The sequence below is a fragment of the Porites lutea genome, chromosome 8, assembly GCF_958299795.1.
Source record: "Porites lutea chromosome 8, jaPorLute2.1, whole genome shotgun sequence".
Lineage (NCBI taxonomy): Eukaryota > Metazoa > Cnidaria > Anthozoa > Scleractinia > Poritidae > Porites > Porites lutea.
The window spans coordinates 4,373,756-4,389,428 of record NC_133208.1 but is presented as its reverse complement, the minus strand read 5'-3'; the positions used below and the strand labels follow the sequence as shown (position 1 = coordinate 4,389,428).

The following is a 15,673-nucleotide window of genomic DNA, read 5'->3' as shown; positions in this document are numbered from 1 at the left end:
TTTTTACGCACTGGAAATTATTGTAATTCAACCCTACCTGTCAAAGGTATGCCTCACTGAGGCTCAATGAAAATAATAATAACAATAATAATAATAATAATAATAATAATAATAATAATAATAATAATAATAATAATAACAAGAATTTCTTTGCGCACATTTATCATCTTCGCATATAAAACTAGAGGTTCCATATTGGAAACAAAGTGCTGCCGGAAACTTGTTTTTATTTCAGTTTTGATGCATGAGTTTTTAAAAGGCAAAACTGTTTCAAATAAACAAAAACAGAACATAATGCAAACAATGAATGCCCAAAGCGACAGACTGTAATAGTTTTATCCCGGTAACAATTGTTCTGGACAGTTTCTATCTGTTTATTTTCTATTCTGAGAAATTGTCAACTTAAATTTGAAGTTTGCCGTTTGCCGTAAACGTGAATCTTTTTCTTTATGTACAGCTCTAAGCGATACCTGAATGAGCAACTATAGCGACTTTCCGTCCCAGAGATCTGCAATTTACACTCTTAAGCGAGACTTCGAGCATACCCGTCACTTTTTTACGGGAGTCCCCCCCGGGAAACAAAACCAGACAAAATAAGGAGATGAATATGATTCTTGCAGTTTAATATTATTGATAAGCCTGATACAATCTTGGACCATTACAGTCAGTCCTGTTTGGAATGTGATACGTATACATCATGGTCTCAATCACATTATTTCCACTCGCCGAAGAGTTCTTGAAGGCGTTCCCAGACTTGTGGGATTACTGTCTCAAGTGCAATCTCTTTCTCACGAGCAATCTCTTTCTCACGAGCAATCTCTGTTGGATGTTTGGAACATTTTCCAGCTGAGGGACCAGTGACCCTAACAGAAAAACGAAATATACAAAAACTGAGAACACTGTCATGCAACACATCAAGGAACCAATTTCATGTTATTAAAATAAATGAAAGTACCGTATTTACTCGATAACTCGGGGGAGGTACTCCCTATAGGCCTTCACGGGGAGGCTCCGCCCGAAAGGGATATCTTTATCAGGGGCACCCACCGACTGTTTTTTAAAATATCTGTTCGGAGAAGCAAATATTGCCTAGGATTTTCTATTAATTGAGGACTGCTAAAAATTTCTAGGTGACCGTTCTATTCATGTACAATTTTCGAAGCTCATCTAATAGATTCCCTAGGATTTTCGGAAGTTTAATTTTTCACATTTCAGTCCCCAGGTTAGGCTATTTTTCGTAGAAAAAAGAAAGCCTAAAATTTTCGGATTCAAAAATGTGATGGAGAGAAGAATCAGCAAAATTCTTACTTTCGTGATACGTCAAATTGCATCTAAAACTTTCGGGATAATAATACTAATTAAAAGCCCTAGTAATTTCGAAAAGACGTAAGTTCCCCCAGGATGACCGAACAGATACAAATTTTATAGCGCCGCTTAGACTGCATTTCTAGAGATGTAAAAGTACTCAGGATAGCCTAAAAAGTATTTTTAATGTATGTAGGAGGAAACCTTCTCTGGGTGTCCCTGCTTTATTCTCACGCCTCAGATATATCAGAGAGCCGCTTTGGATAGGTGCAGGTCGACCCATATGAAAGGGTAACGTTTTCACTAGTTGAAATATATGAGAGGGTAGGGAAATCTGTCATTGTGGCATGCAAAAAAAGGTCCAAAAGGGCTAACAGTTGAGTTTTATGGCTATAAAAAGTCAAGAAAACCTTCTGGTTTTGGGATTAATTCCTATTTAAAAGACGGTGCATTTATTTACAGCAGTTAAAAGGGATGCAAAGTTCTAAACTCGGTATGTGAAAGGGGTACCATTTGTCCATGGAAGGTATACAAAAGGGGTACCTCTTTCATGAAAAATCGTGTATAAAAGGGTAAGGGCGTGGACCTCGGGGCGGAGCGCTAGCCTCCCCGTATAAAACTTTGTTGAGTTAACGGAAATAAAAATAGGAATGGTGCCAGGTTCCCTCCCTTAATGTATGCTTACTGGCAAAAACTAGGCTCGCAGCAGGTCTCCTTTGAGTCACACGTTCTACATCCAGATTGTCTCTTGAGGAAGTTATTTGCTTCATCTGGGTCCTCAATGACCTGGGTATAAAAGAACAATAAACACAAGGCCTACCTTGAGTCTTCATCGCGCCATGCATTTAAGATTTTTTACTACTATTTTTTCTAACACGTTATGAGCTCCTAAAAACACAATCTCTTTTCTCTTATTAGAAGTCCCTAAACAACAACTAAGTTTTTAAGTAATCTTTTAGCATTAGTAGCATTCACTATTTATGCGTTCGCGCGAACTTAAATAGCCTGCCAACCGCAGACTTATTTCCGGTCGTCGCTTCTCTCCCTCTAATCTTTTCTTCAATATGAATCCTCTTGGTGCTTATTTCATCAATCAGTGCCACAATCCCGGCAAATAATCTTTCGTAAACGCGTCGTTCTGAGAAAAAAGGGCGGCTGTACACAGGCTACGTCGCCCTTTCAATTTCGACTTGAAAACGTATCCACCGCGCACGATCTTGCAAGAAGTCTCGCGAGTAGTTCCTTGATTCTAAGATCTAAACTGTGATTGGCTAAAAAGGCTCTACGTCACGGAAATCGTTTTGCCGCTGGTGTTCGCAGACGTTATTTTTCGGAGGGATAGAAGCGACGACCGGAAATACGTGTGACGACTACAATTAAGCCAGTAAACAGCACTTTCCGTGCGCCCCAATTTTAAGCAGCTTGAATGTTACTGTCGGGATCCTGTGCAATCAAAGCTAAAACAGTGCAACTCTGGATCACACTACGTTATTGATCAACACTTGGCTAAGAAGTGTTCCTAAGTTGATTTAATAATAAACTTGATGAAAGTCAGAGCAAAGGTTTTATTTTTTACTGTAGAAACTACTTGATAGGATTTAATTTTGCTTAGGCGCGGCAACACTGAGGTAACTTTATAATATTTCTTTAAAAACTTTTCCTGACAACAAACAGAACAAAGTGAATTTGAATAGGTTACAAGAGCTTGTACTTATCTGCTTGATGTGCAGTTAATTAAGTTGTGGTTATTACTCTGGAATCATTTGCTGCACCGTAATATCCTGTTATAGCATCAAACAATACTGATTCCTTATAAAACTGTTTACCTTGGAAGCCTTCCTGCTTTGAACATGAACTTTTGCAGTTGTCGCGGACAGAAAGGCAAGCAAAACAAAGGCCACGGACGCTTTCATGGTACCCTAACAACTAAAAACAAAGCAGTGCTATAAACACTAAATAATGATTTTATTATGTTTTTTATAACATATTCAGCAATAGTTTGCATTAAACGTTTTTACTTCATATAATAAGAACTATTTCAACACGTCACATAAAAGAATAGAAAATTACTTGACGTTCGTTTAATAGGCCACTCGCTCGTTCAGCTTTCTAGGATAAATTGATCAGAATTAAACGTTCTCAAATATATCCGTCCGTAAAATTTCTCTGATTTCTTAATAGTTCTTGGCTATTCTTTGTATTATAGCTCTAGATAGCTGCGTTGAAATTGTAGGAGTGCTTAATGTATGAAAAACACGAACTCTTTTACGCAAGTAATGAGATGATTTACTATTTTAGCTTTTGAATCTCTGGCTGGAATACTATATTTATTCGATTAACCGCGCTGGGCGCTTATTAAATTTTTGGACCTTAAGATTGGGCGCTTATTAAATTTTCACCATTCTCAGCAAGTGTAGTAGTACATTTTGCAACAAAACAGTAAATGCTAATAACATGAAGCGAAAATGTAACAAAGCAAGGTTTCTGTACAATACTGTGAAGAAAACTCCGTCTTCGGGAGGGTTTCTTATTATCTCTTACTGAAGTTTTTGTGGGAGAGAGTGGGGTTGGGTGGGCGTTTATTCGAGGCTGGCGCTTGTTAACTTTTTTTGCCTTTATGATGGGCGCTTAATTTCCATGTGGATGTTAAGGCTTGGTGGTGACCGAAAAAAAAAGTGAAAAAGTTCAATTTTGTTTTAGCCTGCGAGCAAGCTCTCTTAGAGCTCCTAAGAATTAAACTGTAATCAGTTTAACTTCTCCTAACGGGGTCTCATTCAATGGTAATACCATTGTAGGATTTTAACTATAGCCTGCGAAAACAGGCGAGATTTGATGGTCAGTGAAAAATGAAATTTTTTTAAGATAGATCAAATCAGGGCGATTAAGAGACTCGAGTTTTGCGCAAATGAATTGACTACTTTTGTTTTCCCTGGTTAATGACTATAAGTTTGGGTGATAAAAAGTTCGTCAACAAAGTACTTAAAAACATTATAACATACCTGTTAGTCAAAATTCTCTTTCAGTTGGATTAAGACTTAAGAATCGGGTCAAACCAACAGTAAAAATGGTCAATGTGCGTTGGTGTAGACCTATTTCAAAGTATCTGAGATCAATTAAAATTCAGGGTAAGCGAACTCCAGATGGAAGCAAACAAATCAACAGCTGAGCAATTCTTCGGAAAGGTGTCAGGCACGAAGTCGAAAGAACGCGTGACCCACCGCACGTGAACTGCTTTGCTACCCATACATACACTCTTTTCCTTTAACAAGAACGTTGTTTTTCCGACCCAGGCCTGAATATTCTTCGTTTCCTGCCAATTTTAGGGTGAAAATATTCTATGACTTGCATTATTCTTAAATTTTAGCATCTGACTTTTCCGTTTTATTATTGGGTATATTTATTGCAGTAATGCACGCTTTTTCGCTTTGGTGGCTTGTTATGCCGTTCCGAGAAAGGAATAATTTTACGGTTAAGTTCAAAAGATATAAATGCATTCTATTTATACATTTTCAAATTATATCATCTTCAGAAATATCAGCCTTAGGTTTATACATATCATATTCTTAAATTTCTGAAATTTAAGCCTCGAAATTGTTATAAATTTGTTCTTGTAAAAAAGAGTGTATCTGGTAAACGAACTATTCTGACTGGCTGTCTGCTAAAATCACCCAAGAAGAGGAACTCAAACTCAAAATGATAGAGAATAATAAGCAAATAATTAAATTGGTTTTGAATCATAACAACACAACCCATCATCAAGTTAAATAATACATTCTTGTGTATGTTCAGGTTGCTATTATTTAAGTTAATTCAATGAGATTATATTCTTATTTTTCTTTTATCTTGTCTTTTCTCTGTAGTTAGACCATACCACGTCGTATTACATGCAAAATCAATTCATACATCCTAATTCATGATCTGTATTTTTTTTGGTCTTTGTGATGGGACCGGTGTATTAACTAGTCGAAATTTCGAAAGTCTTTCACATTGCCTGGAGCGCTTTCCCGTTGTTTGATCAGTCCGAGAAATTTCATATTCACAGTTGTAAGTGTGATTGTTTTTTCCCCCTAGAAATTGGAATTGTAATTCATTTCTTGTCGTAAAGGGAGTACTCCACGTGGGCCAACTAAACTGACCAGTTATAGTGACCTCAAAAAAATGGTTAAGGTTTGAATCCCAGGTAACCGTATTTTATTAGGTTACAGTAACCAAAAAAATATAGTTCAGGTTAACCATTTTTTATTCCCGTTGAAATAACTTTTCTTTATGGGTTACATTAACCCTTAAAAATGGTTGTTTCTACCACAGCCCACGTCACTTCTTATGACTTGTTTGTCATAACCTCTACTTTTTGGTTAAACTAACTTTAAATTTTTAGTTGTTATAACCGAAATAAAAAGATAAATAACAATTATTCACCGAAGTGGAGGTGGCTAGTCCTGGATATTTACCGAACTGCGAAGCAGTGAGGTAAATATCCACGACTAGCCACCGACACTGAGGTGAATAATTGTTTTAGTATATACTAAAACAGTGAGATAATAGAGCACAAAAACGGCGATTTTTAACTCAAATACTATTGCCAACGATTACAATTTTGGCGCCTAATGACCGGGCGGCCGCGGCCGTCGCTTTTTCTTGCCGGCAACTAAAACTTTTGAAGGCATTTGTTTAGCTCTTGCGGGCAAATTTCTTCAAAAGCAGTTGTGAATTCTTTTTGTATTTAAAATCATTCTATAAAAAAAGATTATTAAATTTAGTTTTAAGCTTATTTAAAAACAACTCAACTAAATAAAGTAAGCAAGACTTAAGCTTCATTTGCATTTGTAAACAAAAAACTTTTTCACCGGTTTTATCGATAAATTCGAGTCAAAAAGACAAAGCTTTACCTGTTAAAACTTCCAATCCGAACTTCGTCACCTTCTTCGTGTATTTCGGAAACAGCTTGCTTGATTAGTTGTGAAATTTCTTTGTTTGTTTACGGCAGCAAACCGGGAAGGCATTTTGCTTACAACTTACACGAGTTTGGCGTCGCTCGCTCGGAGGAACTGGAGGTGAATCAGTGAATAGTGCAGGATATTCACTGATTGAGTAGCCAATCAGAGGGCGCGAAAAACACTATCCACTGTTTTAGTATATACTAAATATGTTTCAACCCATACAGATAAGTTATAATAACCATTTTTTGTGGTCATGGTAAACCAGTTTTTTGGGCACTAGTGATGAATCTGTGGTAACCCATTTAAAATAGTCAAGAGGTGGTAGCTTTAACCATTCCATATGGGTTAGAAGAAAACGGTTGTTTTAACTGATAATAATGAATTACATTAACCTCACAATAATAGTCTTCAGCAACATTTTTAATGGTTATGTTAACCGTTCTCTACAAAACAACAACAACAACATAGTTGACCAATAACTTCATAAAAAAGATAATCATACAACATTGCAAGTGAAAAATGCTTATGTTTCTTAATACAAGTATTTAAAGCAGAACAAGGAATGATTAAACAATCAGCCCTGCTTCCTAAACTATAGCAAATTTAAATTGGAATACTGCATGTCTCTCACAAGACTGCAAAACAAGACTTTGTACACTGGCATATGATTGTAAAACAGAAACATCCTTAAGCAGAAAAAATTCAAGTAACTCCAGGGTCAATAGTGATACAGTACTTTGATTGAATTAAACCCTTAAGGTATAAGTGCCTTTCCTGCCAAAAATACTTTGTCAAATACAAAGGGAATTAAGAATTTCGTGAGATTCAATGATATAATAATTGTAAGATCTTGCCAGTGAAGAGTCAACTCCTCACCCACTGTACATGTAACTTTCTTTCTTTGGCTAATGATTGAAGCGAAGCATATGATCTAAAAACTACCAGTGCCCTTCATTGTTCTACAAGCCATGTTTTTCTACTAGAAAGCAAAAAAAGATCCTGTTCCAAGCAGTGGCTCGTTGAGGGTAACTCATCCGCCGGATCAGGACTTGTCTTGCTTGTAATGAAAATATGGGTACTCGCCGAGCTTCATTCAAAGTTGTTTATTCCCTCAGTCGTTCAAATTTGGTGATATTTCTGAAATAAACGAAAATATTTCGTTTTTAAGTTCACTGGTTAACGCACAAAAAATTACAGTCTTTCAGCGATACGCCTGTGGGGAACACGCACGCACGCGTGTGCGTGGTCATCGTGAGCAACGCGGGACACAAAGCTACATTAAAAAAAAACTTTGTAATAGCGTATGATAGCTCTGTAACAGCAGTACAATATTGCAATTAAGATGGTCATCCGAAGACCGGAAAATCTATGCAACTGTACTGAACATTTAGAAAACTTTAAAGGGCCACGCAAGTGCGTGGGGTTGTCTCAAAACGCGTCTATTTATTTGCAAAGAGATAATTTTAAAAACGATTTAGAAATAAGAAAAATAAGCAATACATACCGGTCATGTTGTTTCAGTGAAGGTCGGTGAAACAAGTCTTCGAGATTTTGCCGGTGTTCATTTGTCTTTAGTCGACGGGGCAGATATTTTGCTTATCTATTTCAGGCGGTCAACTGAAGTAAATTCTGTCATGATCTGCTTATCATCCTCCTTTGAATAAAAGATTTGCAAGGTATTCGTTAGCTAAGAATTTTATAGAAGCAGTAAAGACTGAAATTCAAGTGAGAGATCTATTCTGAAGACGTTGTCTTCGGACTACCCTGTGAGCAGAGTCTCCTTCGATCTTCCTAGATAAGTCGACTTATCTAGAAAGATCGAAGGAGACTCTGCTCGCAGGGTATCTTCGGACTTGCATAAATTTGAAATCACATTACCTTTTTACTTGCCACATCTCCATTGCTGTCCGTGGCTAAGAAACGAGCTCCCATTGACTTTTAAGTGAGGGGCTTTATCCAGGCGAAATATAACATGTTTCTTTTCGCAGCAATGAACCAAGAGTACTGAATTCAGCTTGGCGCAAGGCGGTTAAACTAAAAAACTGAACTATGAGAGCCGAATTTGGCATGGATTTTGAAATTCCAAGTCTCTCATTGGCTAGCTAAGTAGATTAACGTCAAGGTGTTTTAACTTAAAAGTAACATACTACAGTTGACAGGAAACAATTCAACATTTTCTGAAAACCCTTAGTTGTTTTTCGAGTAAACTCGCCTAACATGTTTCCAACCATGAAATAGTTTAAGCTTATAAGAAGGTTACTGAATAAGATTTTTAATTTACTGAGAACATTTAACGCCATTTAGGGTTCGTGACGTGACGAAATAGAGTTACTTTAGGTCACTTCAGACAAATACCGGAAACCCGCTGGAATTTTGTGACCGGTGAAAAACACGAAAGTATTTTTTGAAAACACGCGAGGATAGCTGTTGGCTTTTCGAGGTGCTCAGCATTGATTTGAATGGCATAACCTGTACAGGACATCTTGAAGAATCATTTCACCTACATGACGATTAGTTCTCTCAGCTAGTCCGTCTAGGAAAACGAGAAGAAAATAGTCCTCGCGTCACGCGACTTCGCCTCTCGCGCGCGCGTATCAGTCCAGTCATTGAAGCAAGACGCGAGTTGGATGCAAGTCATTTAAAATATTTTAACTGTTGGGGAAAGTTGATTTGGCTATTCAGTCTTAACCTGTCCTAAATCCCATAATAAATGCTGATTGTTTGTTCTTTCTTCAGCGTAAGGGAAAAGTCTGCGTTGAAGGTTGGGGTACAAGGCTTTTATGATCTGTTGTTATAAACTCATACCCGCCGTTTGTGTAGCCATTTCCTTCTGTGGTTTTCCGTTCAGTTTAACCCCTCGGAAAAGTCAGTTTTGACCATTCAGTGCTTAACCTACTTCATAGCTCTAAATAACGGATCGTTATTGGTTAGTCATGACCGACAAATAGTTAATAAAAGATTTTAACCAATTGATTTCAGGTTAGATGCACATTTTTACCATTTGCTTAACCATTTGGTTTCGTTATTTTGACTGCCATGAAAAGTTATTTTGACCAGTCGATATTCTAACGGAATTATAACCGTCACAACAACTGCTGATCATTGGTTAATCTAACCAATAACATAAAGGTTACGATTTTAACTAGTTTATTTTAGGTTAAAATTACCTTTTGCAACTGGTTATAACCTTTTAATATAGTTACCATAACTGGTCTGTTTTTACAGTATAACCGTAGACTGCGGCGAAATAACTGTGGGTCGACGTTTCAGGAACCGCGGGTGATTAAAAAGAAACTTAATATTCTGATTTCCAGACTTCAGAAGTATAATCCATCGATTTATTGCGATGAATCTGCCCAAATCTCAACAACCAGTCCAACAACCAAAAAATTGCAACTGTAGAAAAAGGAAAACTGAATGCCTTGGCCCTTGAAGGCAACTGCATGCAATCAAAATCTGCGGTGACAACTGAGGTAATTATAGAATCCTATAGTTGTAGAACTTGCATCCATCCTCAAGGATCGCTACAGAAATCATTGAACATCCTCCCGACCCAAAAACGGACAAAACGAACTATCTAATATTTTCAATAAAATGGAAGGTAGTCAAAAAATACCAACCCTACAGTAAATGGAGCTTATGCCTCTCTAAAAGTTTTTAATAACCCAAAAAAATATGTATCTACTAAGTACTCGGAATGACTGCAATGAATTAGCAAGTTCATGTCCCCGCGCGCACAAACAGGAAAAATTATGTGCATGGTGTAGGTGGGCGATTGGGTTATTTTGTTTGGGAAGAATTTGTTTTCCAGGCCTAATCTAATGTGATCAAGAGCCATTTAGGGTAGTTATTGGCAATTTAGGCTTAGTTGGTTCTTAATTTCTGTTAAGGAGGTATAGTTGATGACTACCAGATAAATAAAGAAACTTGAGTTTGGTCCTTAAATATACAGAATTTGTTCACAATTGTACATTGCAAGCTCCTTTAAGCAAGGTCCATGAAGACAATTGCAATCTGCACCTTTTTATAAACCTTTTTCCATTGTGGGAATAAGTAATACTTCTCATTAATTTTGTAAATACAGTTTGGTGCAGTATCTTCTTGTAATATCAATTGGTAATCTCGAAGTCAAACTCGTTGGTTTGGCCAGGGCTAAAAGCGAAGCTCCTGTTAATAGATTCATAATTTAAATCAAACAACAAACTTGTAATCCACGTTAAATCCAGTTAACTTAAGGACACATTCATGTGACTTTTGAGGGAATGGCAAAGTGATGTTGGGGAAAAATAATTTGCAAACAGTCCAAGAGTGAAACAAATCATACATAGAGTTAATAATATTATATGTACACCCAAAAAATTTGCAATCATCTTAGATCACAGTCAAGATCGAGCCATAAATGAAAGACCTCAGACCTGCCAGGCCACAAAAAATGTAAGGTTCTTATAAGCGGGTGTTTTCTGTTTTACGAAAATTACTAAGATCATCCACTGTTCTTTAGATCCTGGTGTCTTTTCATCATTGGTGAAAATGTCCTGTTTTTCGTTTCAATGAAAAAAGTGGCCTGGAAAGTACATTTAAAAACTATCGACCTTTCAGTAACTTACGATTTATTTCCTACAACCTAACTGGAAGTGCCGGAGCCAAACAACTTTAGCATAATACAGTAACATGAATAATTTACTCTCCGTACTATAATCTCCATATCATAAGTATCATAAGAACTCAGCTTTGCTACCGATACATACACTCTTTTATTTTTGCAAGAACGTTGTTTTTCCAGAAAATATTCTATGACTTGTATTATTGTTAAATTACAGCATCTGACTTTTCCGTTTTATTATTGGGTATAGATTGCAGTAATGCACGTTTTTATCGCTTTGGTGGCTTGTTTTGCCGTTCAGAGAAAGAAATAATTTTACGGTTAAGTTTAAAATATATAAACGATTCTATTTATAAATTTTCAAATTATATCATCTTCAGAATCTCAGCCTTAGGTTTATACATATCATATTCTTAAATTTCTGAAATTTAAGCCTCGAAATTCTTATAAATTTGTTCTTGTAAAAAAGAGAGTTTCTGGTGAATTATTCAGACTGCTGTCTGCTAAAATCACCCAAGAAAAGGAACTCAAACTCAAAATGATAGAGAATAATAAGCAAATCATTAAATTGGTTTTGAATCATAAAAATATAACCCGTCAGCAGCCTGTTAAATAATACATTCTTGTGCATGTTCAGGTTGCTATTATATAAATTAACTCAATGAGATTTTTTTTCGTATTTTTCTTTTATCTTGTCTGTCCTCTGTAGTTAGACCATACCGCGTCGTATTACATGCAAAATCAATTTATACATCCTATTTCATGATCTGTATTTTTTTTGGTCTTTGTGATGGGACTGGTGCATTAACTAGTCGAAATTTAGAAAGTCTTTCACATTGCCTAAAGCGCTTTCCCGTTGTTTGATCAGTCCGAGAAATTTCATATTCACAGTCGTAAGTGTGATTGTTTTTTCCCACTGGAAATTATAATTGCAATTCATTTCTTGTCGTCAAGGGAGTATTCCACGTAGGCCAACTAAAAGAGTTATCTATTTGCGCCCTTTAGATCATCTTCGCATCTTAAAAATGCGCTGCTATGTAAAATTAAACAATTATTGAATGAATATGAGTATTTGTATGTCATGAGGAATTATTATCATTCTCTTCATCATCATTGTCATTGTTATTATTAATCCTTATGTTGGTTAAGCAGAATGATTGATTACGTGCCGCGAGTGAGTTAAGGCTTGAGGAAGTTTTGTTAAGAGTTTATCAGGTACCCAGTATATTGTTAGTATGTTACTCTGAGGAGACGGTTGTTAATTAAACCTTTTGTAAGGAGCCTGAAATTAATTTGCATCGATCTTCAAGGATTGCTACAAAAATAACGGAACATCCTTCCGACTCAGCAACAGACAATACAGACTGTCTAAACACATACGGTGCCTTATGTGAGGTGTCTGAAAGTAGTCAAAAAATACCAACCCTACAGTAAATGGAGCTTATGTCTCTATAAAAGTTTTTAATAAACTAAGAAATATATGTCTTCTATGTACTCTGAATGGCTGCAATAAAGTAGTAAGTTCATGTGCCCCAACAAACAGGAACAAATATGTAAAATGAAAAGTACTCAAAAAATGCTAACCCTTTACTTAAAGAAAAATGTCTCTGTGAAGTGTTTGCAATAAACTACAGAAATCCATATATATACATATATATCTAGTGTGTAGTCTGAATAAATGTAAGTGCAATGAATTAGCAAGTTTGGGCCCCCATAAGGTTTCCATAAGGATAATATTATTATATGTCTTTAAATAAAGTATCTGAAATTGCAAAGCCTTTAAACCTCGTTAGTTTACGTTAAAGCTATAAATAATTCACAACCAATATACATGATGCTTCAGAAATTGGTTTCGTTGGGTTTTCAGAGAAGTATAACCGTAGACTGCGGAGAAATAACTGTGGGCCGACGTTTCAGGAACTGCGGGAGATTAAAAAGAGACTTAATATTCTGATTTCCAGACTTCAGAAGTATAATCCATCGATTTATTGCGATGAATCCGCGCAATGCAAATCTCCAGAACCTTAGTCCAACAACCAAAAAATTGCAACTGTAGAAAAAGGAAAACTGAGTGCCTTGGCCCTTGAAGGGAAATGCATGCAATGAAAATCTGCAGTGACAACTGATCATGAGGTAACTATAGAATCCTATAGCTGTAGAACTTGCATCCATCCTGAAGGATCGCTACAGAAATCATTGAACATCCTCCCGACCCAGGAACAAACAAAACGAACTCGATATAAACATATATGTTCCCTTATTTCCAATAAAATGGAAAGTAGTAAAAAAATACCAACCCTACAGTTAATAGAGCTTAATAATATGTCTCTCTAAAAGTTTTTAATAAACTAAAAAATATAAATCTACTATGTACTCTGAATGACTGCAATGAATTAGCAAGTTCATCTCCCCGCACAAACAGGAATAATTATGTAGTGATAAACTTTAAGAATTAGGTTAATTAACAACTACTTACCAATGCGCATGCAGCAAACTCTTGTACCTATATATAAAACGAATGAATTTTACCGGTCATTCGCCGTAATTGCCTGATGAGTGTGGTCATTTTTGATCATGCGTAAACAGTTATTATTATATAATGTTATTTTCATTAAAAAAAATATATATATATATATGCATGATGATTATGGTCTCAAACATCTCGTCACTAAGCAAGAATTTCTTGAACATCACGAAGTACTTTGGAAATACTTTTTGAAAACCATTTAATGCAAAATTTTCCAAGTTTAGAATTTTATGAAAATTAGAATAATGTCAGAGTTTGATGTGTGATCTTGTTTCTTTTATTCAAATGTTTCAATACGTCAGTCCTCAATTATTGTGACAGGGTACTATTTGTTTATTCATTTATTTATACTCTTTTTCTTATATAACAACGTTTCCGTAAATTTGAAACCAAATGTGATGGTTTGTGCCTTTTTGTTTAAATTAAAATGAAATGAAATGTCTTTAATTGAAATGATGATCATTTTTAATCGAAATGAATTGCCAAACACAGTTGATCGACATTGCGCATGATTAGACCATTTTTTGAAAGCAGTTATTTGCAGGTCACGTGGTGGGCTTTCGACCAATGGAAAAGAAGAAAAATTTGCATCGAATGACAATATGAAATATTCCGATTTGACTGCTGGTAAATATTTTTTTTAGCAAAACTAGCACTTAAGTGGACCCCACTTTTCAAAGGATGCCTAAAAAACTTCATGGTAGGAGAAATCGTTGGAGTAGAAGTTCGTAACTAGAAAGTGGTTCAAAATTCAGCATTTTGAGTTTTGGAATTTCGAAAACGAATTGCTCTGAGGTAGAACGAGCCAGCAGCCCGAATTTTCGGGACTTCAAGTATATCCAATGTTTTCTAATTCTTAAAACAAAAGCCAATTAGCAATAGTGCTATTCTTTAAAAGGTACCCTTTAGTTCTTAAAAGAACCACTATAAATTGCGCTTTACCAAGGGCCGAGCCTTGATCGGAAGGCGAATGACTTGTTCCTCAACATTTCTGAAATATCCCCTAGCAGTTTTCGCTGAAACTACTAGCTCGAGAATATTTAGTGGGGTTTTATTTACGCGATTTAAGTAGGAAATATGTGGTTAAATTTTTCGGGGATTTTCATTCTTTTCGCGGGTCTTTTCTCGGGTCATTTGCGATATCTTTTAAAATCGGGAAAAACGCGAAATCGCAGACCCACGGAATCGAGTACCAATAAAGTGATAATACTTTATTCCCCTGGTCTTTTCAGTGCCCGTAAAAAAGGTTTGCCTTGTGAAAGTGCGGTGAGATTTCTGTATACGTACGTGCAGACACGTAGTGGCGGGCAACATGTCTCACCGCTGTCGCACCTTACGCCCCAGTTTTTACCTTGCCGCTTGTCGTTCCCCTTGATGAATCTGTTTGCTTTAGCCGTGTTAATAGTAATCTAAAGTGAACCAGTTAAATGAGGCCTTGAAAATTCGGCATGGCGGCAAAATCACTCTAATCCCTTTTTCTCCCAGCCTTTGCATCGTTAAACTTAAACACATAATAATGTTTTTTGATACAAGCGCTATAGACCTTATTCACGATACCCGCTCTCTGTGTGCACGCCCTTTAGGACTGATGGGACAAAAACAATGTCGCGTGGTATTTCAGGGGGCAAACAAGTGACAAAATTGGCCAATACGAGTAATAGCATTCGGGTTTGTTCGTTTATCTCAAAACGAATAAACAATTTAATAGTGGTGCAAAATATACAGTTCGAGTTTCGACAAATTGTACGTCCTTATTACTTTCTCGGGGACTTTACGGTCGGTACTACATCTAAAAACGTAGCAAATGATCATTTTAACCAATAATCAATTTGCAGTTATCATCTTTAAGATAAAAAGTTTTTATTTGTCTGATGTCTAGAATTTACCATCCTCGGAGACCCAGGGGCAGTCAGTCGGGCCGGGAGAAAAGGCGCGACGAAAGTTTTCAAGCACAGGCGGAAGAGCCCCTGGGTACCGACTCTCACCGGACCATTTCCAAACGGTCAAGTGAATGCTGGCTCCTGATTGGGCACAAAAAATGCTTTGTATTATTGTGCCCAATCGGCGAACATTTTTCTCGTGAGTTCTTTTCGTGAGTTCGTACACGATGGGTATTATGTCGCCACAGTTGCCCGGTTCGTTCACCAAGCTTGTGCGTACAAGGGAAACTTCCATTTTCTACTTTCCTAACCAGAAACGAAGGACCTACCGATGAGTCGAAAAGCGTTTCGGATGCTATCAGCAAGAACAATTCATTTTGCACTGAGAAAATTCTGTTTCTGACGGATCACAATGTAT

At 36.5% G+C, this 15,673-nt stretch overlaps 1 protein-coding gene and 1 long non-coding RNA gene across 2 annotated transcripts; both read right to left on the bottom strand.

The window, feature by feature from the left end:
* Nucleotides 1-712: 712 nt before the first annotated feature.
* LOC140945113 (uncharacterized) lies at nucleotides 713-4,369 on the bottom strand. The gene is made up of 4 exons (XM_073394174.1): nucleotides 4,305-4,369; nucleotides 3,132-3,231; nucleotides 1,991-2,091; nucleotides 713-863 (listed from the first exon to the last, which is right to left on the bottom strand). The coding sequence occupies exons 2-4, from the start codon at nucleotides 3,216-3,218 to the stop codon at nucleotides 713-715; spliced, it is 339 nt and encodes a 112-aa protein (XP_073250275.1). The 5' UTR covers nucleotides 3,219-3,231; nucleotides 4,305-4,369.
* Nucleotides 4,370-6,527: 2,158 nt separating this feature from the next.
* LOC140945751 (uncharacterized) lies at nucleotides 6,528-8,300 on the bottom strand. Its single transcript, XR_012166740.1, has 3 exons — nucleotides 8,124-8,300; nucleotides 7,750-7,899; nucleotides 6,528-7,382 (listed from the first exon to the last, which is right to left on the bottom strand). It is a non-coding gene; the product is annotated as an uncharacterized lncRNA (long non-coding RNA).
* Between the last annotated feature and the right edge of the window lie 7,373 nt (nucleotides 8,301-15,673).

What these genes read in the sequence shown, in the direction of transcription:
- LOC140945113 (XM_073394174.1), bottom strand. Translation starts at nt 3,218, where the DNA reads ATGAAAGCGTCCGTGGCCTTTGTTTTGCTTGCCTTTCTGTCCGCGACA. An exon ending in AAAGCAGGAAGGCTTCCAAG is followed by an intron (nt 2,092 to 3,131) that starts GTAAACAGTTTT and finishes TTTTATACCCAG; the next exon opens with GTCATTGAGGACCCAGATGA. An exon ending in TGCGAGCCTAGTTTTTGCCA is followed by an intron (nt 864 to 1,990) that starts GTAAGCATACAT and finishes TTTTTCTGTTAG; the next exon opens with GGTCACTGGTCCCTCAGCTG.